At 36.4% G+C, this 26524-nt stretch overlaps 1 protein-coding gene across 3 annotated transcripts; it reads left to right on the forward strand.

Annotated features, from left to right (window-relative positions):
• Positions 1-5376: 5376 nt before the first annotated feature.
• Positions 5377-26524, forward strand: LOC134535105 (ras-related protein Rab-5C). 3 transcript variants are annotated; one of them, XM_063374021.1, is made up of 6 exons: positions 5377-5629; positions 6391-6562; positions 15595-15746; positions 16486-16702; positions 18226-18383; positions 25585-26524. In XM_063374021.1, the coding sequence occupies exons 2-5, from the start codon at positions 6400-6402 to the stop codon at positions 18336-18338; spliced, it is 645 nt and encodes a 214-aa protein (XP_063230091.1). In that variant the 5' UTR covers positions 5377-5629; positions 6391-6399; the 3' UTR covers positions 18339-18383; positions 25585-26524. The 3 variants fall into 3 exon arrangements, with proteins under 3 accessions (XP_063230091.1, XP_063230081.1, XP_063230070.1); XM_063374011.1 differs by lacking the exon at positions 5377-5629 and adding an exon at positions 5726-5835; XM_063374000.1 differs by lacking the exon at positions 5377-5629 and adding an exon at positions 5804-6021.

Below are 26524 nucleotides of genomic sequence, written 5' to 3' on the forward strand. Positions count from 1 at the left end.
AGTCGTAGAATACAGTAACGGTAATTGTGTTGGCGCGAAGGGCGCCATGTTGCCACCTGCGAGCGATGAGCTCACCCCAGTCGATCTTCATCACTGACCGAGAGCAGACGCGCCAGCACCCCGGGGACTTCAACCTTTGTTCTGCACTGACCAAGTAATTCTGTCTCGTTAAGTATTTCTGAATCTCTTTCGCTCGTCATCCTCGGGGCAGCTCTCGGCCAGCGGGCTGTTTAATTAATTAATTGTCTCAGTCGAGTTTTTTCATCACCGTGTAATAAGTATACTTTGCAGCATGGCCACGTGTGTGGACCATGCCTTCACCTAAACCGATTCGTGCCTCAGGCTTTTTAACCGTGTAATGTGTAACGTGTAACGGGCGTGTAGAGAGACGTGTTAGTGAAATTAAATCTGGAGAATAAATATAAAGTGAGTACTTATTTAATCACGTGGTGAGTGAGTCTAGGAGTGTGGCGTGCCCGACGCCTAGAGCGGGCCAGGTCTGGGTAGCTAGGATAGAAAGGGCTGGTAACTCGTCCCCACTTGGGCTACGTCACGCCCTGAGTGAGAGACTCCGCCGGGTCCACGTGCCCTTCCACGTGGTGGCGCCCATAGTTAACATCTCGAAATCACCGGCAATGCGCGATCAGCCCTCAACGTATAAACGCGGGCGAACAATACGTGCGACCAGGGTAGATTGCAAAGTGGAATCAACGGGTTGAATCGGTGGCTACGTGTCCCTGAGTAAGATTCAGTATTCAGTCACGGAATTATAGTTGCAACAAATTATGTAGAAAAGTAAACGAGTAGCGGCAACCCTGTGATTAGGGTGGTTTGCCGTCTAGCCTGCGACGAAAAACTAAAGTCTCGAAAAGTTATGCTATCACGTCAGTGAGCGACGTACGCATAAAGTTTCAATGCGTGGCAAGATAGTCACTTAAAACACACGTTACAAATTACACTAAAACACGAAGAAAGTTACAATATGAAAGTTATTTAGTCTTTCACAAGATTCTCGACGATAACAATTAATTGGCTACTGAAGCCGAAAACTGCGTGCCAATATTACGCTGTCCTTCAACTGGACATGGCCTTACGTATTAAGTTAAAGATCCCTATAGGGAATAATTATTAAGTTAGGAATCGCACAAAGTATCGTGCGATTGAAGTGGGGTCGGCGCCGAGCTGATTGAAAGGTTTGTAGGAACTTACACTATTGCTGAAATGTTGAAGAGAAACTAGAAGTGCTGGCCCGACGTTCGCGGAGCGTCCGACCCCTGAGAGCCCCCGACGAAGACTGAGCGCGAGACCGCCCTGCGGCCTCGCGCCTAAACGCGTGGAACGCGGGAAAACCGACCCGACCAGTTTTGGACTTAGAAACAAATTATACAACATATGCTTATAAGACAATTAGACATAATTACCCTTACATGAATCCTTCTTTTAAATTGTTATTAATTTGGTTGTTCTAATTAACAAATAATCAAGTGCTTAGTTAGGCGCATTGCCACACCCGGCCGGGCGCTGTCGTCGTCGCGGCGTTCGTTGCGGTGCACTTTCTTACACTTTGTGAAGATCACGCTCGGGCGTGTTCGTCGCACTTCGGAGCCAGTGTTGCTGTGGCATAACGACCGTCGGTGGTCGTCTCTCGGGGCGTGCGCATCTCTCTCGCGGGCTGTTGGCTGGGAGTTCCCTGCGACCTATTGGGTAACCGAAGGCTGGCAGTGCGTGTTGGTTTTGTGTGCGTGCTGGGGGCGGCCTAGCAGCGCCAACTGCTACCGACCGCGTCCCGCGGGTGGCAGATACGGGAGCCCAGCCCGAGAGTTGCAATCTCGCTGGGGTGGCTGTGAATAACCAATAGCAGTCCGCGGACCAATGGCCGGCCTGTGGAGTCGTTATCACGGCTGTCGGGGAGAAAGGTAGCCTGAATGTAGCTCGGCGCGCGACAGAAAGCAGCTTCGTCGGCGAAGGCACCGCAGGGGAGCTCGATGTGCCTTAGTAGCGAAGTGTAGACGAACTGCGGGCTGGAACTTGCGGAGCTGTGGACTGCCGCGCGCGCAACGGAACTGAACAGCATCGGAATTCTGAAGGAAGAGATGGCGGCGCCTTCAAGTTGGGGCCCTGTTGGAGCCAGTGGTAGCCTGGGCGGCGCGACCTTCAACCGACCCGGGAATTTGGGGGGCAAGAGGGTCCGACTCGCAAGATACTTCATTCGCCTGAACGACTTACCCCCACCCTGGCTTGAAAGGTCGTTGGCTGTTGACTGGAAGAAGGAAGATGAAGATGGTGCAATGTCAGGCTGCCTTTCGCTCCGAGAGCCAGCAGTTCGAGCCGGTTTACTGGCTCGTCTGCCCACTTCTGTTTTAACTGTGGCTGCCTGGGCAGCTGTGGCTGGGCTGACGAGTGAAGTCGCCCGCCCCTGGGGGTGCTTGCGCCCCTGGTTAATAATAACCCAGGAGTTCCCAACCTTTAAATGCGGGCCGCAAGGCCCAAGCACCCAACTCCAGCATGGCTGATTTTTCAGCCCCTCCAACTCTTCTTACCTGGACCCTTCTTCCTCTTGTCCAGTAGTTACCTGCTTGCTTAATGCATGTTAATTGATCCCCGCATGAACCGGCCCAGGGTTTTCCCTGTGTCTATGCAGGTTTTACCTGGGTCACATTAGCTAGCTTTTAAGCTAGGCGACCAATGGGGCGTCAGTCATGGCGCCAATTGCAGCCATGGCTGGCCAGTAAACCCCAATAGCACACGATGCACGCGCCCTTGTCCTGCATGGTTAAAAACCCGCATGGTAGAGTGTATAGGCTTCGGCCTGAGACACACTTAGGTCCTCCCCTAACCTGGACCCTCCCCTACACACTTAGAATTAACTTAGGCTAGGAAAAAAAAAAAAAATTGCATAACGACCTTTGCGGACCAGAGGGAGCACCGGCGGTTGGCGTCAATGTAACAACATTTAATTTAGAAAATAACTACAGACATAAATTATTTTAAGTATTATAAACATATAATTCATTTATTTTTATCTATAAGCTAAAATTTCACTACCGTTACTGTAGGGGAGAAGACAGCATGTGATGCGCCGAAGAATAAAATTGTTGCTCTTCATATATATTTACTCTAAGAGAAGGTCATTGATAATACTTATTGTAGAATACATATAGATACAGAGTACCTATGCGTTAGCACTGCAGTAACAAATTGTCCCTACCGTTTCTATGTTCGTGATCCTAACATTTAACAGCTTATTTGCCAATTGAATTGTAAAAAAAAAAAAAGCAATAGTGTAGGTACAGTGTGCCCTTTTTTATGATGTGTTAGCTCTAAAAGTAATTTGTATGTCCGAGTTTTATTGAAGTAAAATTTTTATAGTTCTTACACTATATCATCAATATAATACAGTGGTTTACATTTAATATTTTATAAAGAATTTTTAATGTTTGTATCAGCTACTTTTGAAATTTTAATATACGATTGTTTATAGAACGCTAGAAAAATGTCCATGTGGTAAAACCTGTTGATAACATAATTAGCTCATTGTTTTAATTAATTTGCCTTAACTTGATAATCTTATATTATACATACACAAAATTTACCATTGACTTGCCTTTTCCTGTTGCGGAGACATAACGGATGTTTCTTGGTAGCATTGCTGTTAGATGTTGCCTGGCACCAGTTCTCTGTAGGAAACCAACCTCCCCCAGACAGGTGAGTCAAGGACCGTTCGGCCTATGTGACTTACTGAGTGATGTTACCCACGCTGGAGAACGATGCTAGACTGAACACTCACTGACACATGTGTTGCGGACCCGTGGGAATGCCCTTAACCAGGCTGGACACTCTCTCGTGTGGAAACTCACTGGGAAAGCAGTACTGGGTGAAAACAGTACTCACACATCAGGTGATAGTCACGTCCAGCTCTAATTCTGCGCCAGCATGTACTTAAAAGTATAACTGCACAAACCTCCCTGGTCTTCACTAGAGCTGTAATTTTGAAGATTACGATGGCCCTTGCTCTTAAGTCCGAAATGTTGTAGCATTTACACATCTGTGCCTGCGATTAACTTTAAAAAAAGAAGCGCCGAAGTTGGCCAGTCCCGTAAGCGAAGTGCCTGCCCAAGTGTCCTAAGGTGCGAGGCGGAGAAACTAAAGGGTCATAACCCCCACCCCACCAATAAAGAATACTGTGTAAAGTGCACGGAGCTCCAGAAATAAGAGAAAAAATTAAAACAATACTTAAAGAACTCTGGCGTTAACTGAAAAATTAAAGGAAGCCTTTGTTGGGAGATCCTCGAGATTGTGTCTGACATTGCCGGTGGGTCGTGCAGGACTGCAGCAAGGATTGCAGGGACCCTCCTAACATCAGCATGAAACCTAGTTTAAATGTGAAATGCTGTCAGACCGTATCTGTATGGCTGTAAAAGAACACATAAATCACAATCAAACAATGACGCATTCCGTCTTGCTGATTACAGCCTTGAAACCATATCTTAAATAAACAATGCGGGTGGTGTGACATCACAGGGTGCACTCCTACAGTAGCAGATGGTACTGGGACCCGGGTTTCACATATTGCCCAGGGCAATATGATGTTGAATTAGAGTTATTTTGAAATACCAAACATAAAAAACACTTCTGTCTAAATCATACATTATATAAAAATTATATAAATTTGTTTTTACTGACCTTTCTGTTTATGTATGTAATTACAACTCTCAATAATTAATTAAGCAAAAAGCATAACTTTTTTAAAAGTAAAATTATTTTTATTTTCGAAAATTATAATTATAAACTATTAGTAAATAATAGGTTTATACACAAAATACTAAATTAGTCTACTTGCCATTATATTGTGGCTTAGAATATATTATGTGATAGTTTGTGCTTATATTGCATTGGTCTGAATACAAAAAAAAAAAAATTAGTTCCAGTTGGTAACTGTTGTATCTTACATGTCACATAAGATCATTTTTGTACATTTAAGGTTTTACATACAGGTTTAAACAACGATATTGGAGAGTTGTGTTGTAGAAAAATTCAATAACATGTTAAAAACACATATTTCTTCTTATATTAATTATCTTTAACTACTGATGTAGGTTCTGCAGTGAGTCACATAAAATATAAGGGCAGCTTTTAATTTAAAATCAAAATATTTCAATGAATATAAACGTTTTGAGATATAGTGTTACCTTTTATTTTTGAGTATTATTTTTACAATGATTTTAAAGGTAGCAGACGAATAGCAAATAATAATTTAAAATAAAAATATTTTGTATTACCCAATACTATGTTCAAGAGCATTCACGTTATGAACGATACTTCCACAACGCAGTTAGATTTATTATTATTATTTAAACAATTCACTTTACCTTGTTCAAAACACGCGCCAATTTATCCGGATGCACTACGAACTATTGAAACTTTTTATATTTTAGTATTATAAAGACTAGTTTTTTAAATCATATGAAAATTATTTAATATATGTTATTTACACACGTTATTCGCATGTAGTATTTATGATTTTTGAAATTTAATTTTTATATTGTTTACTTTTTTCCCCTCGTTAAATAGTTCCACAATATGGTTTTATTTTCACAATTAAAAAGCGTCATTTTAAAATTATAAACAGGTAAGTGAATGTTTATATATGCCTTTTTTCTTTTTTGGAGTTGTTTAGTGATGATATGTTTAATTTTTTTTGTCATAATTTTATTTTGTATTTGTGCTATGATGTGGCCATAGTAGAGGGCGGTGTGGTGCGTGCCAGACAAGTAGTGCATTGTAAGCAGGGGAGTAGCAGTGTGTAATTGCGACTTTGTCGTGAAGATCAAATAGGTAAATACATAGTAGTTTCTAAAATTGTAAGGATATATTTTGTTAGTTACATTAAACTTTTAAGTAGTTAGGTGGGCTTTTCCTTAAGCATTGGCAAATATAAAATGTCTCCGATGGAAAGGTAGGTTATCCTGATATATCCCGACATTAAATTGAAGTCGTTCATCTCTACCGTCAAACTCAAAGGTAAATTTGCATTGATGAAATAGTCCTATATTGGCATGTACTTAGGACATTATGGTACGTGTTGAATCGAGTATAAATTGTGGAAGAGCGAAGGGCTTACGAACTGTCAATTGTATTTGCGTGAAAGCTATGGCCAAGTTGTTGAAGTCAGCTGATTGTGGCGTTTGTGTAGTGTTGTAAAATTTTGGTGCTTAGTTTAAGAATGATTGTGATATTAAATTGCGTACTGTTTTGCAAAATAAATTAACCAAGGTCGTTCCTTTTAACAGTTGCACGTTGAGAAAGGAAGTGACGGTAGTTAACTCGTGAAACTTTGCGTTGTGCTATAATATTTGTTTTGTTTTCTCAATTGTGTGGTTTTGTTGACAGAGTTATAACATGGCAAATCGTGGAGGAGCCCAGAGACCAAATGGATCAACGCAAGGAAAAATTTGCCAATTTAAACTTGTTTTGTTAGGCGAGTCGGCTGTGGGAAAATCAAGTTTAGTGTTGAGGTTTGTTAAAGGGCAGTTTCACGAATATCAAGAAAGTACAATTGGTGGTATGTATGCTTTCGCTTTATTTCTTACTAATTAAGTCAGAATAAGGTTCTTTTTGATAAATTACCACTATTGTAACAATTAACTAATGTAGCTAAATATAAATTTTGCAACATGTAGTAGAATTGGGCAAGTTGTTCAGGTGTAGAACTGAACATTTATTTTAAAATATGTAGGCTTCTACAGTGTGAGGATAGATTTAAGAAGAAAATTTGTTCTTGTAATCTTTTCCTCTTCAGTCAACCTAACTGTTAAGAGCAAATGCAGGTTGTAGATTTGGTAATTGTTTCTTATTGCTTATACAGTGATATTGTAACATAAAATATGAATATGAAGAATGAAAGGAATTGGATGTGCTTGTGATGCAAAGCTTTATAATTACCAAAATATATTTGATTTTGAAAATAAGTATAGAACTTTGAGGAACGTTGTCCCCATGATTGTTTTATGTTAACGTATCCAATTGTATTTTAACATTGAAATATCAAACTTAAGTAACCAGTTAAATGTGTTATTTCAATTATTTTTGAATTTGTAAGTATGTATTATAAAGCTTTGATATGAACTGGATACACAATAAGGAACTTGTCCCTGGGAGCATTTGTTCCGTGTAACATATCCAATAATATAACATAAAATGTTAAAATAATGTAAGCAGTTGAATGTGTTTATGGTGCAAAACTGTACCATGATAAAAATAAAATATTTAATCTAGGAATATGAGTTATAAAATTTTGATACAGACTGGATATGCAATAAAGAATATAATTTTTTTTTGTGCAGAATGTCTGAACTTGAACAGAACAAAATGTTATTTAACAAAGCTGAGCCAAGTTTTTCAGGGGCTAGTAAGTCTTACCTCTAAATATGTTTGACTCTTCATTAAGTAAGAAACTACCAGTGAAAGGATATCTGAATTCTTTTGATGCTGACTACCTCGTGTATAAACAGAAAAATATTCGTTTTGGCAGTCTGTTTATGGTCACATGTTTTCTGCACGCTATTTTCAGGCAATTTTTAATTTGTACATATTCAAGTTAAATTATTTGACAATAATAGATAAACACGAAAGGGTTTTGGCAGCAGTTGGCATGCTGGGCAACAGACACTTGTTAAATTTTTACTAAAGGGAGCACCACAAATCATTCAAAGGCCACAAGGGGGCATGAAAGGATTTGAGCGATTCTTCCTTTTACGTAAGGCTGCATCAGCAAGTCTGTAAGGATCCTTAAAACTATTAGGAAGGTTAACAAAGATTGTAAACATCTAAGCTTCAAGCTAAAGGATCCCCTAAGGATAAATTTGGAAGAAGCAGTAATGCATATCCGCAACATAATACTCGCAGAATTTGAAGTTTAATAAAGCTTGCACTGACTTTTGTTTAGTTAAGAATTGAGAGGCAGAAGAAATCTATTAGGTAATAAGTAATCCGATGAATGGCTACGAAAATTAGAATTTTGGCTTAGAATATTACGAAATAAGGTAAAAACAGGATAAATGGGTTTTTATGCTAAAGTAAAGTTAAAAAAAAATCTGAATTATTAATTTCTACAGTTACTTGTAATTATTTTGTGAAAGAGCATTGCGGTACCTAATGGTGTAGACAGTTTTAATGGTTTGTTAGGTTAGGTTCCTTACACATAACGTAAAATTATGAGCGGTTGGTTCAATACATAAAAATACTGTGAAATAGAGTGAAGGGTTGGTTGGATTAGGTTAGCTACATTAAAAATACTATAAAATATGTATGGATGGTTGGTTAAGTTTGCTACATTATAATATGTACCTACCTAATTCATAACAAACCATTCCAGCATTTTTACATTATTTTTAATGTAGCTAACACAACGTAACCATTCTCAAGATTCTGTTATTTTTAATGGAGCTAACCTAACCAAACAATTCTTAGGATTCCATGCTATTTTTAATGTACCCCACCTAATCAAGGCTGGGTAAACTATTGGTAAACTACTTGCAATAGTATTGGATTGCCCTACAGAATAGTTATCAGTAAGAAAGTAATTAATACAATTTTATCAGATTTTTAGAATTTATTTACATTTGAGTCCCACTTAGCCTAATGTCAAGAATAATTGCATGCTTTGTAACTTGCCATTATCTATATTTTGTCCTTTTTATGCCCTGCTGCACATTGGTAACTACTTATGTACTATATATTTGAAAAGTCTGACACTAAATTATTTTCAGTTTTGTAAGTAGTTCACTACAATTTTATCAGATTTTTAGAATTTATTTACATTTGAGTCCCACTTAGCCTAATGTCAAGAATAATTGCATGCTTTGTAACTTGCCATTATCTATATTTTGTCCTTTTTATGCCCTGCTGCACATTGGTAACTACTTATGTACTATATATTTGAAAAGTCTGACACTAAATTATTTTCAGTTTTGTAAGTAGTTCACAATAATGTACCCAAAACACAGCTGATCTGTAAAACACATTCCATGTGCCTCATTGTTTACACTCACTTCATGAGTCTGGTGTGTTCATTGTATAAATATTTTTTTTCTGTCTGTGTGTGTGTACCTTTTTTTTAAACAAACTTAAAACTTAATTTGATGCCCAGGATATGAAAAACACATACCTTAGTGAAAACTCTTTCATTTACCTATGGGGCACAAAGATGACACTGCCATCTGTTGAGGACAACTATAACTGTTCTGAGTACTTAATATACCACTGGAAAGGAAACTTGTGCTACATAGTTTGCCTAAACTGATGCTAGATACAGACTGTTGAAGATAATGTGCAAATTTTGTGATAGGTGCTGCAATAATGGTAAATTTGTGCTCAAAGTGGGAAAGTTGTGTGGTAGTTTCGATTTCTTCCATTCTGTAAGTTTTTTGGGGTGCTGAATCAGAATAAGTTTTGCTAACAAAATTTCATGATGCAATAGAGAAAAAATAAAAAAGGGTACAAAATGCTCAATTTTTGTCTGTTTTTTGCTTATAACCCAAAGTTATCAACTTTTTATAAATAACTATCCTATTCAAAATAAAAGTACATAAATTCTACAGATGTCCAATTTAAGGTTTTTTCTCAGACAAACCATTACGGCTCAAGCACTAATTTAAAGTTGGCGTATTTCAGCTGTTTCCACAAAAACTCATGTTTTCCACACCAAAACTCTAATTTATTATTAAAGGCAATCATTTAATAAATTATTTTTAGTTTTTATTTGAATACATTGTAGACCAGTTTCAACTCTTACACCATCTTTAGTACTAAAAAGAATACATTTTCAAAATCATATATTTATATTCTGTGAAAATATAATTTAGTGTTTTATTTGTGAATAAGTGTTGGATGATGTAGAGAAGGTGACAATGGTTTGGGAGAAGAGTTTGAAAACTTTTTAAGTTAAGCAAGAAGAGGAAGGATGGTGAGCATGTTAAGTTAGGAAAAAATCTGCAGTTAGAGGTTCATGAGTATGTTGTAAAAACTACAGTAGGTAATAAAAGAATGATTGCTACTCATTTGAAGATGGTATAGCAGGGTAGGGAGCAAGTCAGATGTTCTGATCAAGTACCTTTCGGTTTCAAAACTTATTGCTCTATGTATGGCTTCATAATAATGTCATTATAAAAGAACAAAGAGAAAAAAAAAACCAATCATAATATTGTGTATCAGGTTTGAGTTTTAATTGTGAAGGAAACTTATCATAAAAAGAGCAGAATAATGTGGTGATTATGGACAAGCCATAATCAAATGTCTTTTGCCTGTCTGACACAGTGGCTTCTGATTGTCAGTATCATAATTTATGCATGAGGAAACTGTACAATCACCAACATAACTCAGTAGAAGAGAAAAAGTGGTTAATTTGCCAATTATGTTGAAGCAGCAATGTAAGATGTCTACACTTATTTTGAGAATAGTTATGAAGAGAGATAATTGTTGCTCAGCGAGTTGAGGGACCAAATCAAGGGTGATTATCATCTTGACAAAAGACAGTCAAATTTCATCTACTCAGATAATACGGAAGTGATGTAATAATTACTTTTTCTCAAAACAAGGAACCTGTAGTATAAAAATTTTTGAATGATGCTTGGTACCATCAGGCATAAAAAATGACCAAGAGGAAAGACTCCGGATTGTTAAGACGGCTGCTGTTATCATTGTTGAAGATCCCGGGAGCCAGGTTTGAGACAAAAGTTACCCCCCCCCCCCCCCCCCCCCCTCCCCGGTTAAGTTTTTGGAAGGAAATGAACAACTTATTCATGAAAACCTCTGTACATTTATAGAAACTTTGTACTTCTAAAAGTGGGTACCATGATGAGTGGAAGAAGAGCACACACTGCGTAGGTTCATAGTCTTGCAGCAAAGGTGAGGCTCAGATAATTTTTTTAACAGTCCTCAGGTTGGTAGTGTTTCTGTACTAGATGTATGACTCAAGGAAATTGGTCAATATGATTTCCTCATTGGGAGTTTGTTCGTCTTGTATAAATCTGTGTGCCTATGAATTTGGGAATTTTTGTGCACAAAGTTATACCGTAAAAATCAACAAAAATTCTTGGAATTACTGTATTATAGCACTTAACTCTTGAATTGGTCAAAAACTTACATTAAATTAAAAAAAAAACATTGATAATGTTTTTCTCTACATTACTACATTACTAACTTACACATACAAAATTACTCCTCAACAATACTACAGAACTGGCATTCAAATCACAGGGCTAACGGATAACCTTATCGTCATAGGAGTGTTCTACAGAAAGAGATACTACTTGAATCGCTTAGCGTATCTCATCACTAGCACAGGGTCAGTGGCTGCCAGAATTTACTACCCAGCGATCTGAGTAAATCGGGTATAAGCCTGGGTCCTGATGGTATTTTTTTTATATATCTGAAGTTGTATTTTCATTTTACCTTAATTTTTGTTGGAACTATAAATTGTGATTTAAATTTTGTAAAATTTGAAATTCTTGAGGTTAGTATTTTTGAAAATTTTGCCTATAGGAAGAGTTATTGGGTTACTGAATGTTTAAGTGAACTAATTGTTTTGAAAATACCAAAAAAAATTACACAATTGTGACTAACCCAGTAAATGCTGTAATTTGAAAAAGTTCACAAATCCAAATTAAAATTCTTAACAACTTTTTACATACACCGAAGATTGTTCATATGAACTGCATTAAATAGGAGCATCATTTGACATACATGCACTCAACATCATTGTAATCAGTTATAAGCATACCTATAAACTTTATAAATGTTATGAAAAACAACTTTTCTCAGCTTTGTAATGTACCTTAATAGTTTACAACACAACAAATGCACACTAAATTCGGCAAATTAAAGTTCTTACTGAAAGCAATATTATTTTGGTGGTATATCCGCAGTAACAAAATGTGCTTAAACATTTTATTTAAATGTAATGTTGCATGTGATTCCAGCATTATACATAGATAATCATTTAAATACAATTTTGTCATGAAAACTATACCACAGTAATAAATTGCAAGTTATCATACAATAATTTTGATTTCAATTAATCAAGCCCGTACTTAAATATTAACAAAACCCTCACTCTTCTAACTAGCACAGGTAGGTTCTCTATCAAACTCTTGCACTAACTACAAAATTAAAACTTACCTTATGGGTTTAATTATTTCTCACTCTCCTTCCACAATCCTTCGTACTATTTAAGTCAACTCAGTTTAATGCTTCTCATGGGTTATAACAGGAGCCCTTTAATATCGTAGGTGTATCCTACAGCTACCCTTTGCACATGTTACCAATGCTAACCATACATGGCTTAACCATAAGCTGCCATTGGGCCTATAGTACTACCATCCTCATCTAGGTTACAGTGGTGATAACATGTGATAAATGCTAATTACAGATTTATTGTAACTATAGAATACTAGTGAAAAGTAATGATTCACTGATAAATTTCAGAATTAGCCATTTATTTGTGTTTTCAAGTGACCACCAGTAAGAAGGACTATGTTTTTTTCATGAAAAAATGTAAACACTCATTTTGTTTCTTCCTTGTAATTGGTAGCCAACTAATGAGAAGTCATTGCCATATTTGGCTGACCCATTTTGGACACGTTTTGCCCAACTGTAATTGGTGTGCAGACAGTGGGCATGTACCTGAAAGAAAGTAAACCAACCAAGAAACACCAATAGTTTTTAACACAGCAGTAGTCTCAATATTTTTGTGAAAAATGCATGGCCTTACCAATAGGTAAAAATCATTAATGAAAGTAAAAGACAAAACTTCTTAAACTCACCAATTAAATATCGGTTGATAATTAACTTTCTGAAGTAGGTACACAGCTTGTACCTTTTCAGTTTAAAATATAGTAAAAACATGAACATATCATCCGTTAACATGTGTATAATTTATATGGGTCTATGATACTACACAAACATTGAGTACCTAAACATGATACTACACAAACATTGAGTACCTAAACATATGAGTTTTAAAACATTTTACATTACTCAAATTCCTTTAAAATAGTTTAAGGCATTTAAACTTCATAAAAATAAGTAATGTTTTTTTTCCTGTAAAATGTGATACAAAGTTTATCTTAATTTGTGTGTTTTGACAATAGGAAAAGTGAATATGTGTATGTAATGTCTGGGGATTTAAGCTGAAGAAACATTAATTCAAATAGCTGCTACTGAATATTTTCCTTAGCCTTTGTTAAACTATACTCCTGAATGTGGAGAGGTTATATAATGCATTATGTAACAGTATTATGAATGAGAATTTCCATTGAGGCATGTATCCGTTCTTGTTGGATTATGTAGGTATGATAGTTAAACGTAACATGGTCATTTGTTGAAATGTACTGGTGTTGCACTGTTCTTTAATGTCAAGATTGTTCCTTTCGATTTAGAAAACAATTTTCACATTTCAAATAGCTTCTATCACCCAATCTTAGTAAATTGAAGTATTTTTCTAAATTTATTCTGCCAAATCAAGATGTAAGACAATAGCATTAATTTGAAATTCACTTTTAACATTTTGGGTAAAATAATTTTATCTTATGTTTTGAAACCTTTTATAAAAAATTAGCTTGTGCTCTATTGCCTAATTCCATCTGGTTACTGTGTGCACAATAAGGAGAACATGCATTGGCACCTGCTAGAGGTGTGATGTACATGCTTAAGTAGTATTTCGAGCTAGGTTGGTTAGCCAACAGTTACTTTAAGGGTTTTTGCTTTAAAATGGTTGATCTTTAGTAGTCTCTGGAAGAAGTAGACAAAAGTTGTAATTTGACAATTTTTAAATTGGGCAAAATGCTTTCTCTGAAGAAGAAACATGAAGAAATGTACAACACCCCTAATTCCAATGGATCACTTATAAATGCATTAACATGGTTAACTTTGCAGGCTGTGCTTATCATAATTGGTTTTGAAAGGAGGATTTCTGAAATGATAAAATTGCATGAAGACATAGCATTGAATTGTAAACATATAGACTAAATAATAAATTGGTCATTTTTCTGTTTTGTGAAAAAATTTGTAATTGTTTTGAGAGTTTATAAAATATTTTGTCCTAAACTATATTGAGAAAGTACAGCAATACTAAATACATAAAGTGTAGGTACATAAGATTGCAGTGTTTGCAATATTGTACTAATACAAAGAGATAATAACATGGTTACCTAGTACCCAAGTCTAAGGCAACATTTTCATAAGTTGTTTTGTACATTCATTTTGCTAAAGTTTACTGATGAGTAATGGCTGTATTGGAACTGTCAAAATGTACAATTGGGACCCTTATCTAAGGATTGAGAATGCATTTGGCTGTACTGGTGCCTAGAATAACCAGTTATTAAAGCTTCAGGGCACATTGTCTGCGGTAGACAAACAGGTTCCTAGTGTGGTGGACAAACTGGTTTGCTGTGGACCTGGGAGAGTATTGAACGTGTGAAACTGTCTTATCAGGTTATTAGCACAGAGGCATTCACTATCGCTTCATGCATATTATGCTGTCTCAAGTAGTAGCTAGTAGGGTGATGGTGGATGGCTATTTGATTACATTAGCATGTACTATTTCAATTGTTTTTAAATGATTTATTGTGTTTTTTAAATATTGCTAGTCTAAATAGTACTTAATAATAGATAAGGCTAGCATGCATTAAGTAAAATTTTTAGTACATTATTTTATCATGGTATTGAATACATCACATAGATATCAATTTGTTAAAACTTAAAATAATTTTGTACTCAAATGTACAAAATGTAGTCATCAAACTGTAACAATTATTCAGACATTATATTTATTTCTTTTGGACTATAGACATTGTGCAGGTCTGAAAATGTTTGTTAGTAAGAAAAAAAGTTGTAAAAAAAGTTAGATTAAAATTCTGTTTGGAGATATCTGTCAAATAAAAACTATGGGCAAGATTTAGCTCTGCAGATCTTCCACACAAACTGTCTGTCCATTCATCCATTGATGATTCATAGTCATCGATAGACTGGATTTTGTGGTTTTATTTTCAGTACAATTTAATTAAAAAAAGATTTATTTTTTTATTTTTATAAAAGCTGTTTTGTAATACTTACTCCACCAAATCAGTGGTAAAATAGATATACTGCATTTTTACAATAAAATAATTTGTAATATATTGTTATAAAACAGAACAAAATTTAACTAGAGAGCATTTGTGTTTTAAGTGATTCACTAAGAGATGCACAATAAATTAAAAAAAAAAAATTAATAATAATTTTTCTGATCCATGCACTTTGATGCACTATAATAGTCTGGTAAAAATGACATTCCTTGAATGTCAAACACTTAAAAGATTACTTTTTTATGATTTGAATAAAGTTTTGGTTAAGTAATACTTGATTCCATGATATAACTTGCATTTTGGTGCTATATGGTGGATTAACTTGCATTTCTTTGTTTTGACGTGCTTTCGGTGTTATTTTGGTATAATCTTGATCCTACAATGAACCCATCAATTACATCATTGTGGAGTAATATGACTCAGTGGTCTACTTTTACATCATTTGATTCTGTAATGTAATGTTTATTTTTTCCAGCTGCATTTCTCACGCAGACAGTGTGTCTAGATGACACCACAGTGAAGTTCGAGATCTGGGACACAGCGGGCCAGGAGAGGTACCACAGTCTGGCTCCCATGTACTACAGAGGTGCACAGGCAGCTATAGTCGTGTATGATATTACAAACCAAGTAAGTCTGCTCACTAGGTAGATACATGTGTGTGAAAATGTTTAATGTTGTATTATAACACATTTTGGTTGCATGTTATTTTTGACTTCTACAGATTGAGAATTGAAAATGAACATTGCATTGTTCATAAAAAAACTTTAGGATTCCAAATTTGAAACTGGGTAATAACTCTGGAAACCTTTTTGCCATTTTTTTCCCCTTCTATAATTGAAGTTGAAATTCTATGTTTTCATAGTTACCATCATACATTCCAGTGTAATTAAATATTAACCTACTTAAAGTTTTCTTTTTACGACAAATTAAAATTGGGGTTTGGATAACTGTTGGTTGGTTTTTGCAGTGATACATCAAGATACAGTTTGGATTAGGTAGTGACTTTAATCTGTGTAGCATTTTCTCAGCATTTATATTTTCCTTGTTAGCAAATCAATTACTGCTTTATTAAAGTGTAACTTCTGAGTGCCAGGAAAAGAATTCCACTGTAATTATCTAGTACTGTCATCACAGAAAATTTTAATAAATTGTGGAGTGTTCAAATTATTTGCTAATTATTCCATGTATTTACATAATTTCTGCTATCCCAAATTTCTGGGGACATTTGTTTTAGATTTCCATGTACCATTTGAGTTAACTTATAGTTATTTGATTTAAAAGTGTATTTTGATGCTTGTTAATGTTTCATTTGACTTGCAAATCTTTCTTGGAGGACATTTGGAAAACCTTGAGAATGACGTTTCAGGACACATTTGGAAGAGCCAAATCTTGGGTGAAGGAACTGCAGAGGCAGGCGTCACCGAACATTGTGATTGCTCTCGCCGGCAACAAGGCAGACCTCTCGAACAAGCGCATGGTGGAGTACGAAGAGGCCCAGGCATATGCTGAAGAGAATGGACTGCTGTTCATGGAGACGTCTGCCAAAACTGCCATGAATGTCAACGACATCTTCCTTGCAATAGGTAACCACTTGCTGACACTTTGCCATTTGACACTACCATTTATAATAACTCAATTTTTTTAAGTGAAAGATTTACATGTGAATTGTGACTGATTTTAGATCTCTGTATAAAATTTATATGTTAATTAAATGTAAACATTAGTTTATGTTTATAATGAAATCTTCTATAAAATTGCAACCAGAGAACCCACTGATGTAAAGGTAAGTGGATCATGTATTTTGTGTTTTTTGAGGTAATTAATGAAGGAATAATTCTATTTTAATTTTTTTATAATGTCGGTGATGTGAATGTGTGCTTCTTCAAATCTGGGTTTTTTAGTTCTGTAAACTAATAAAATACAAAATTAGCCCCACCTCGTCTCATGAAGTTTTACTGTAAAGGAATGTCAGTTGTAAGGTTATAAGCATATATTGATCACCGTGAAGCACGGAGGTTTATCAGACCGATGGAGGGAAACACACTTGAAGTTATTTGGTGGTGTATTTTATTTTATATTACATTACTAATATTACTGATTAATTATTTGACTTACACTTGAATTTGGGTCTGTAGCAGATAAACTCTTAGGCAGCAAAGGATCCATTTATAGTTTTGTTGCCAAATCTTAACTTTGTTTTTATTTGTTTGGTTCAGTATTACCTCATACTAAACTTTTTTGTGTTAAACCATGTGGTTATGAATTTTTCTAAGTTACGGTTTAAAGTGTTATTACGTGCTCTTCTAGGAATAATGCTCATGGCTTCTAATGTGTGAAGTGACTACCTGTAGTGGTATTGATTGTGAGAAACCTTACAGTCGCTTGACGCAGGGAACCGGCACTTTTTCTGCGCGTTACAGAACTGCTTAAGCATTCCTTACGTTAATATCTATTTTTGTCAGAATTCTCGTTTTGCACTAGGTGTACCTATTCAAAGTATGTTGCCTTAAATAAGTTTGCCATAACCAAACTAATAAATTAAAAGGAATTACATTATGAAATTCATAATTATTTTTTTATATTTGAGAGAATGAAAGTAATATGAATAATTATTAGTATTTTATACTCTTAAGTGGTTTCAGGGTTATATTTTTTATTGTACTTACTGTCATTGCTTGTAGCATACTAATATACATTTTACTGTTTGAGTTCGATAAATTATGCAATCACATGAGCAGGCACTCATTTTTAAATATGTTTATTGATGTCAACTAATTTTTACGGATGGCAAAGTAAAATAAATTTTAAATATTTTTTTAAATTTAATGGCAGCGTTTCTTAGTATCGTAAGTATGCGATCTTAAGTTTCATGTTTACAGCACACCAAGTCCCTGCTAGAGCACTCATTTATTATTATTTTTAAGTTGTAAATCATTGTGAAGAAAAATTTTTTTACTAAGTCTTTGTTTGTATTTCTGGCTCTTAATCAAGATGATTAAATAGTTCGTAATGAGCCTGATGTCTGTGAGAAGTTTATCTCGATCTGTGTCTGGAATACAGAAGGGTGGAAAGCTGCGAGGGGCTATGGAGTGTGCTCGTGTTGCAGCCAAGAAACTGCCGAAGAACGAGCAGACGACCGGTGCAGGGACGAGCGGTCAAGGCCGCCGGCTGGTGGAGTCAGAGGGCCAGCAAAAGGCACCTGGCAACTGCTGCAAGTGATCCACCTGTGCACGGCTTCTATGTCACGTTGTTTTCATGAATCATGTGAGTGGCCGTCCTCTCGCTTCTGCCTAGCATCATCTGCCATGTTGCATTTTTATTTTTGTAATTTCAGATGTTTATTGAAGAGAGATTTTGACAACTGGACTACAGTAGTTAATTTGCCTACATCCTGAATCACGTAACTGTGGGAACACTAACTAATAGTGAGAGACTGTGATTAAGATATTTAAACAATAAGTTTTGATTGTGTATGCTTTCCTGACTTTTTGCAAATGAGATATGGTTGTGGAATAGACCTGGTGACAAAACTTGGCAAAAATATTAAACTAAAATGCAATATTTATACAAGGGAATATCTTTATTAATTTCTGTAAATCGAAGCAAATAATGGCTGTGAGGTTATGGTTTTGTTGATTGTTTAAAGTCCCGGTTCACTTTTCATTAAGAACCTCTATATAGTACAGGTTTCGGTTTTTATAAAGAAGAAATTAATTTGGGTGCTACACTAAATATAATTAAATGAGGTTTGCTTGGTTATTATTTTGTTAAAAACAATTTAAAAACACATCAGAGGAGTACACTCTTTGCACTAGCCCTAAAGTTTATTTAGTACTGTTACGCTAACCCAGGGCTGCCACTGGTTTTTGACTTAAATTCTGGACTCAACACTACAATAATACTAGAACCAAAAATTGAGTTATAAGTTATTTATTTAGTTACTACAATTACTTGACAGTAAACAGGTTCCACAAATAGTCTGAAGTTATTCTATTTTCTTTGTCACTATTAAAAAAAACTGTATTACTCGGCAACGAACACATAAACAAGCCAGCTTCATGACCACAACAATTTATTGGGTAGAAATAACTTTAGTTTTGACCCCACAGCTGTAGCTTAACTACTGGAAAATAGGTTTTTCGGTGCTGGCACTGGACCATGTGCCATTGCAGTTCTTGGCATTAATAATAATAATAATACAATAAATTTTAAAAATTAAAAATTGTAGACCTTATTTTATATTTTATAGAATATAATCCACTTTATAAATGTTTTAAAATCCATTTTTCATTATTTGTGCATTGTAATTCTGCAATTATACAAGAATATTTTTATTTACTAGCTGATTGCCCAGTGCTGTCAGAGCTAAATTACCTTTGGGAGCTGGTTTTCAGAAAACCTTGTTCTCGGGTGATGGCTGTAACATACAGAACATCAGACCATAGATTCAAGTCTGTAGGAAATGTGTACTTGAAAAATATGAAATTTTGATTGTTAACGTTCTGCAAAATTTGTTAGAACTTATTGTTGAAATAGGTGAACTTTTGATATTTAACTCTCCGCAACTCTCCATGGAAGCGGAGTTTCGAAAAACCACATTCTTGGTTGTTGGCTATGAAATTAAGGAACATCATTGCTGAAGTCAGTCTTAAGGATATAATACAGGAAAGTTATCTTTAATGCTCCTGCAACCTGCCTTGGTAATTGATTACGATCGGAAAGTGATTAAGTAGAGAATTAAAATGTAAAAGATGTCGCCAGAAGACGCGGAGGGCAACAACAAGGCAATATTTACTCCAAATTTCAAATCTCTAGATCCATGAATTGGGCTATGTGTTGTCTATTTTATAAGTATAGAACATGGGTCTGAACCTGGGGGTGGAAATGCTGGTAATTTTTGGTATGTAGGTAATAGAATGATAAATCAGTGTTATGTGTCGGCCAAAGTAGAATTTCTGGGACTATGAGGATAGCATTTTTAAAGGGGAATTTAAAAATTGACTGGTAAAATTTGGCAAAAAGTAGGTGCTGAATATCCGATTATAGTTTACAGAGCTACCACTTATAGAGATGTGTGTGTGTGGTGTCTCAACTTTAGTAATAGTAATACAAAGGCCAGAAACTGTCTCAATGTGGAACATTACTTGAGATGCGTGTTAAGTGAAACAGTTTGACTAGGCTACTGTTCCTGCTACTGGCTCAATAGGAATCTGTTAGAAATTTTATGTACAGTCAAACCTCATTATTACAAACGTGAAGGAACCATAATTTTAGCTCTTTGTAATAACGAGGGTTTGTATTAACCAAACTATTGGGATATCATGACAAAAAAAAATTGATTGAACTTTAAATGCCTATATTTACAACCATAAAGAAAATTATATACACTGTTGGTAGTATAAGCTGGCTTCACTACATGCATAACAATTTGTAAACACTGAAGAAAACAAACACAATGCAACAATTACAGAATAAATCATAATACAAACTTCAATAAACTTGCATTCATGACACATTTTCTATTCAAACATTTGGTTTAAAAAAAGCATCAATTCTGGTTTGCACTATTTTTTTCTTATAGGCATTGTTTACCACATTACAAAGCTTATCAAAGGCCAGAAGTGTTTCAGTGCCAACATCATCAACATTTGAGAGAACATTTTCTAATGTGGCTGAAGCACTGTTGGCATCCTTTCTACTTGGTAAGGATGAACGCACTTCATCATCTTCATTGTCCTCACCTTCAATTTCTCCAACACTTGCCTGCACAGCACAAGACTGAGCCTTGTCGAGACACATCAGCTCATCATCCACTGGTGCTGCACTTGTTGCCACATTGTCATCAACTTGCACAAACTCACTAAATGGCTCCTGAAAGTGAAGATGATTCTCAAGTACAGTAGAACCCCGATTTAATGAAGTGCTATGGTTACCAAAAATGTTTACTCTAAATCGATGTTTCGTTAAATCTGATTTACCGATTTTCAATGACCCCCGCACTCATTATCGCGTCCCTACGTTTCCATATCGTAGACAGGGTCGACGCCGATATCTTGTGCTGCCGTGCTATCTCAGATTTTGTAAACTTTCCATCTTAAACGTTTTTGATCTCGCTCGTACGGTCCCCGGTTCGTACGTACACCTCAGTCGTACGTACAGATTTTCAGAAACCGTGAAAAACTAGGCAAAAAAATATGAAAAGTGTAAGAAATACACTAAAGTTTATTAAAATACAGTCACAACCTACAGCGTTTATAACAAATTCGAGCTACATACACATTGCGTCACAGTAAAAAATTGGCCGCAAATTGATGGAAATTTACTGTCCATAGCGCCGTACGCGGAGAAAGGTAATTAATTGTACTCAGTCAGCTGTTACGGCGCAGCGTAGCCGCCGGCTGGCTCTGTTCGCTGAGCTGCGCATGCGCAGTATAACTCACTCAACGCTCCGCCCAGACTCGTGACCTTCCATCAGCAGCCAGCCAATAGACGTGAGCTTAGTGGAAAAAAATAAAAGCTCCACCGCCCGTGTCCCAGTTTTGTCGAGTTCTAATACTAGTAACATAAACAAATTGTCAAAAAAACGTAACAAAGCCGATATCCAAAAACAGTAAATATTCATGTACCAATAAAAAAGCTAAGCAGGTCGTCAACAGGCAGTGTAGTCAATTCCAATTGCAATCTGTAGTCAAAATCCAAGAAGAAAAGCAAAAAATCGAAGTCAGAACAGCACTTATAAAAAATGTATTCCAAAAACTAAACACCGCGCACAAAGCTCTTACTGAGAATGATAATGGCGTATTGGTGTGACGTGGTCACAAGTTGAAAAAACCTGGAGGATGGGAAAGGGAATATTTGGAAACGTGTGATTATTGGCTCGCACTGTTACTATGCAGGAGTGATTGGAAGATAACGTGGTGAGTCAAGCCAGGGCTAAGGGAGGGGGAGGGGGATGCGGACAAAGAAACCCTTCATGATGTCATGTGTCGCGGACAGTCTATCTATCCAGGCGCGCGCAATGGCACGCACCTACGCAATTCAGTTACAGCGCCTGGAGTTTTTAAGCAATTTGAACCTCCTTTTTTTTTCTTTTTTTTTTCCTTTCGTGTTTGGACAGATGATGCAAAGGCACATATTAATATATAGTACCTCCATTCTATTACTGACACCACAGATTGCATTTTTTAATAAGTTTCCGTTACAATTTACTTTCATTTTTTGGAAATCTAAATTATTATTTTAATAAATTGGTGTTTTTTGATGGTTCCTGAAAACCTTTACGTTAAATCCGTGTTCGCAAAATCGGGGTTCTACTGTAGGTCCCATTCTTCCACGCTGAAATCCTCTCTCTCTTCTTCCTGAGCCTGAATTTCACTGGCACCAATACCAGCTTTCCTGAAGCAATTCGAAATGGTGACAGGTGTAACTGCATCCCATGCCATTACAACATTTTTCATAGTATCCAAAACATTCCACTTCAAGTTTGCCTCAGTTTTTAACTCAATCTGACATCAAGTACGAAGTGAGACGAGTCCTGTAGTTTTTTTTTAGTGTTTTGGATAATACCCTGATCCAAAGGTTGCAGGAAACTTGTTGTGTTGGCTGGGAGGTACATCAATGTCACGTGGGACAGCTCAAGTCCTGCAGAAGAGTGAGCGGCACACCTGTCTATCAGCAGTAAAATTTTCCTGTTTTGACAAGCCATTCGTCTTTCAAGTTTGATTAACCATTTCTGGAAAATTGAGATGGTTACCCAAGCAGCTGAGTTGGCTTCATAATCACATGGGAGATTGCTGTTATTCTTGAAACATCTTTGTTTTTGGAATTTTCCAACAAGGGGAGAAAGTTTAGTTTTGCCACTTTGGTTACAGCACAGCAAAACAGTTATACGTTCTTTGCTGTGTTTCCCTCCATGGCACTTTTCAACCTTTACAGCCAAAGTCTTGTTTGGTAACAAGTTATAGAAAACACCTGTCTCATCCATATTGATAATATCATCTTGCTTGTACTGATCAAGTATTGGTTGAGCAGTCTGTATCCAATCTTTAACTTTGGTCGTATCTACTGCTGCCGACTCCCCACACATAGTTTTGCCAACAAGATTGTTGCGATCCTTAAACTGTTGTAGCCAACCATTGCTGAACTTGAAGTCTGAAATTCCTAACCTCAATGCTAGGTAGTCTGCCTTCTTCTGAATCATAGGTCCAGAAATTGGCAAGTTTGCTGCACACATTTATTCAAACCACTGCAACAAGGTAGCTTCCATTTCTTGATGTTTTGAGCCTTGCATTATTTTTCTTGTTGATAATCTGCACGAACTCGCAAAGCCGATTCAATCTTTTCACGATTCTTTAGTATTGTTGACAACGATTGTGGGATGTTAAATTCTCTCTTAATTTCAGTTTTCATTCTCTCTCCATTGTCTACTTCTTCAATAACTTTAAACTTAACTTGCAATGTAAGGTCATTGCGTTTACGTTTCGCAGTCATATTACAAAACAACTCACACTCAAAATTGAGGTTAAGACACACATGCGTGAACAATGGAAAATATCAGAACTTTTTTCCATAGATTGTTTAAACTTCTACGTATGTACACTTCCGACGACTAATATTAATAAGGTATAGAGTACTTTCCTTATATTTTCCGTTTACAACATAGCATCTTTTCTAGTTTAGTTACTAACATTGCCACTAGAGTTGAACTTTTCATCTTGTTTTTCTACCATTTTGCGCTGTGGGATACATACATCTATCTTTGGAGAAACGTTTGTTTACATGACAGTTATGAAGACGTGATTTACTTTAGACTTCAGCGGTGAAATTCGTATTAACCGTTTACTTATACACGTTAACAGCTACTTGAGGGAATAAAAACAACTTCGTAATTCATATTGTTGTTGAGCCACTCGTTGTGGTGACACTTATTGTAAGTGGGGGGTCGATCGGTCGGCTTTAAGGTGGAAGGTTAGTGGGCGCCACCACGTGGTGCGGCACGTGGACCCGGTGAGACTCCTAACTCAGGGCGTGACGTCGCCCATGTGAGACGTGATATTCCCCCTTGAAAACATCTAGCACTAATTCCTGCCCGCTCTCAGCGTCGGGCACGCTTTTACCTACGCAGTGGGCTCTCAGGCGTCCCACATGCCGTCACACTCCACGTGGTCACACAGATGGAAAATAAAAGAATAATACGTTAAATTCGCACGCCTGATTTATTCCGCTAATTCAGCTCACACACGTACACGGTTACAACTGTACAAAACGCCCGCGGCACGAATCTGTTTAGGGGTGATGAGCCACCACGTGGTCACACATGAAATTACGTAGTACAAGGAAAAAGACTGAGACTGGCCGTAAACTAATTAATGAAGTAGTCCCCCGACCAAGAGTAGCTCCGGGGACTAAAAGAAAGTGATTGAGACGAAATTAAAGTTAACAGAATTACTTGGCAGAGAAAACGAGCTGTGAGGTCCCCGGAGTGCTGATGCGTCTGCTCTCGGTCGTTGATGGCGGAAGACTGGGGATGAGATCATGGCTCGCTCGACTAACATGGCGTCCTCCCGCCGAAACAATTGCCGTTAAAAGATATTTGCGAATTCGTGCCACGGGAAACTAAATTAACATGACAAGAATGCATTAAAAATCATGTGACAATTTATGAATAAAGAGAAGATTGTAAAAATTATAATTATTAAGATTTAAATTTATCTATTGTCTGGCTTCGGGTTTCCTCGGGAATGTCCGGAAACGCTATGATATTTTAATACATTATTTTAAAATAAAAGTACATAAAACTCTCCTGGCTGATCTGCCGTTACGTTGCACTTAGGGAATATAAAAACAAACAACACAATTATATATACTTATGTTTTTAGGGGTACGGCGCACTGGCTCGACAGCGCCCTCTTGCCGGGCGAACACACACGCACGCACACGTACGCACGGGTAGGCGGGAGGTTTGAATGGAGGGTGGGTGGTGTTTGGGCGATGGCATATTGGACTTAAAAGGGCCGCAGGCCCGGACGATGTCAATATTAACCGTATTTCTTATTAAAAGTACTGAATAACATAGGAAAGCATACTTTATTTTCTGGGACGGTGAAAGTACTTCGCATGAATGGGAATTTCGTACTAAGTGGATTCGTATTAATGAGGTTTGACTGTACTGAGCTAGATGCAGTGTGCTTGAAGGCTGTCTTGCACAGTCGTCACTTGAGGAAAAAGAAAGCATTACTCCATTTGATTAACATAACTGTCGCTTGACTGTGCAAGTCATGTACAAATTTTGTACAATTATTTTCTAGTTTTGAGCTTTTGAATGTTCCTTTATAAAAATGGTTTAGGACATAGGAAATTGTGTAAATTGAGTTCTGCTCTTCCCGACCAACTTCCAGAGTATTTCAGAGCTAACTACATGTAGCATGCAATCTTCAAGCTGTTAACGTACTGCTCTTTGTTTCAGGTTTGTTCCATTCTTAGCTAGGAGGGCTGGGTGTACCGACTGGCTGTGTTGCATAGATTGCATTTGGAAACATTCCTGGCAGTTGGAATAAAGTGGAACCTCCTGATGAAATGACTCATTTCCATTGTAACCACCATCTTATCGATTGCCGTGCAAATATATATATATATGACAAAACATTACATCAGTGGCAATTGTTTATAGGTGAAGTAATAAGTGTTGAATCATATTATTGATCCGTGCTGTGTACTCTGGAGTCCTGCAATCATACCAAGATAGTTTTGAGTGACTGGAACAAAATAAACTTGCACTGTTCAGTTTTGGTATTTTCTCACGACTCCTAGTTTTCTTAATGTACTTTTTCTGATACCCCTTCGTACTGGCAATAGTCATGTACAGCAATATGTGCAGAAATGTGTTCCAAAGATCAATTTGTTGTGCTATTTGTCACTTAATGCCACTCACCATGTTGATTTGAGATTTTGAAAGTGTTTCCAGTGCAGCTTTTCAAGGTTTGAATAACCTTTCATGTGAACATAAATAATACTGGAGCACATTTGCCTCTTTGGTCTAACAAGTTACAAAAATACCACTATACAAACTGTATTTTGATTATATATCATAAGTAAGTTTTTATAAATTATTTAAAATTTGTAATTATATATACTCTATAGCAATTATGAACTCCTGTTATTTTCCTTAGTTGTACAAAATAGTGTTGCTGCGGTGGCTGTACATTTTTATTAAAGTTATATTGTTTTGACTATTATGTAATTAAGCTCTAGACTGTAATTCTATAATTGCATATTGGGCGTAATGAATTTCTGGGCCCAAACTGAGAATTGTATTATATTTTAAATGCTTGCTAATCTTTTTCTGTAAGCACAGAAACACTAAGATTGTACAGGATATAAAAATTAATAAAGTTGATAGGATATTA

The sequence above is a fragment of the Bacillus rossius genome, chromosome 1 (genome assembly GCF_032445375.1).
Source record: "Bacillus rossius redtenbacheri isolate Brsri chromosome 1, Brsri_v3, whole genome shotgun sequence".
In the NCBI taxonomy this organism is placed as follows: Eukaryota; Metazoa; Arthropoda; class Insecta; order Phasmatodea; family Bacillidae; genus Bacillus; species Bacillus rossius.

Excerpts from the sequence above, each read along its gene's own strand:
- LOC134535105 (XM_063374021.1), top strand. The coding sequence starts at position 6,400 with ATGGCAAATCGTGGAGGAGCCCAGAGACCAAATGGATCAACGCAAGGA. Across the intron at positions 6,563-15,594 it reads TCAAGAAAGTACAATTGGTG|CTGCATTTCTCACGCAGACA; the intron begins GTATGTATGCTT and ends TATTTTTTCCAG. Across the intron at positions 16,703-18,225 it reads CGACATCTTCCTTGCAATAG|CCAAGAAACTGCCGAAGAAC; the intron begins GTAACCACTTGC and ends CTCGTGTTGCAG.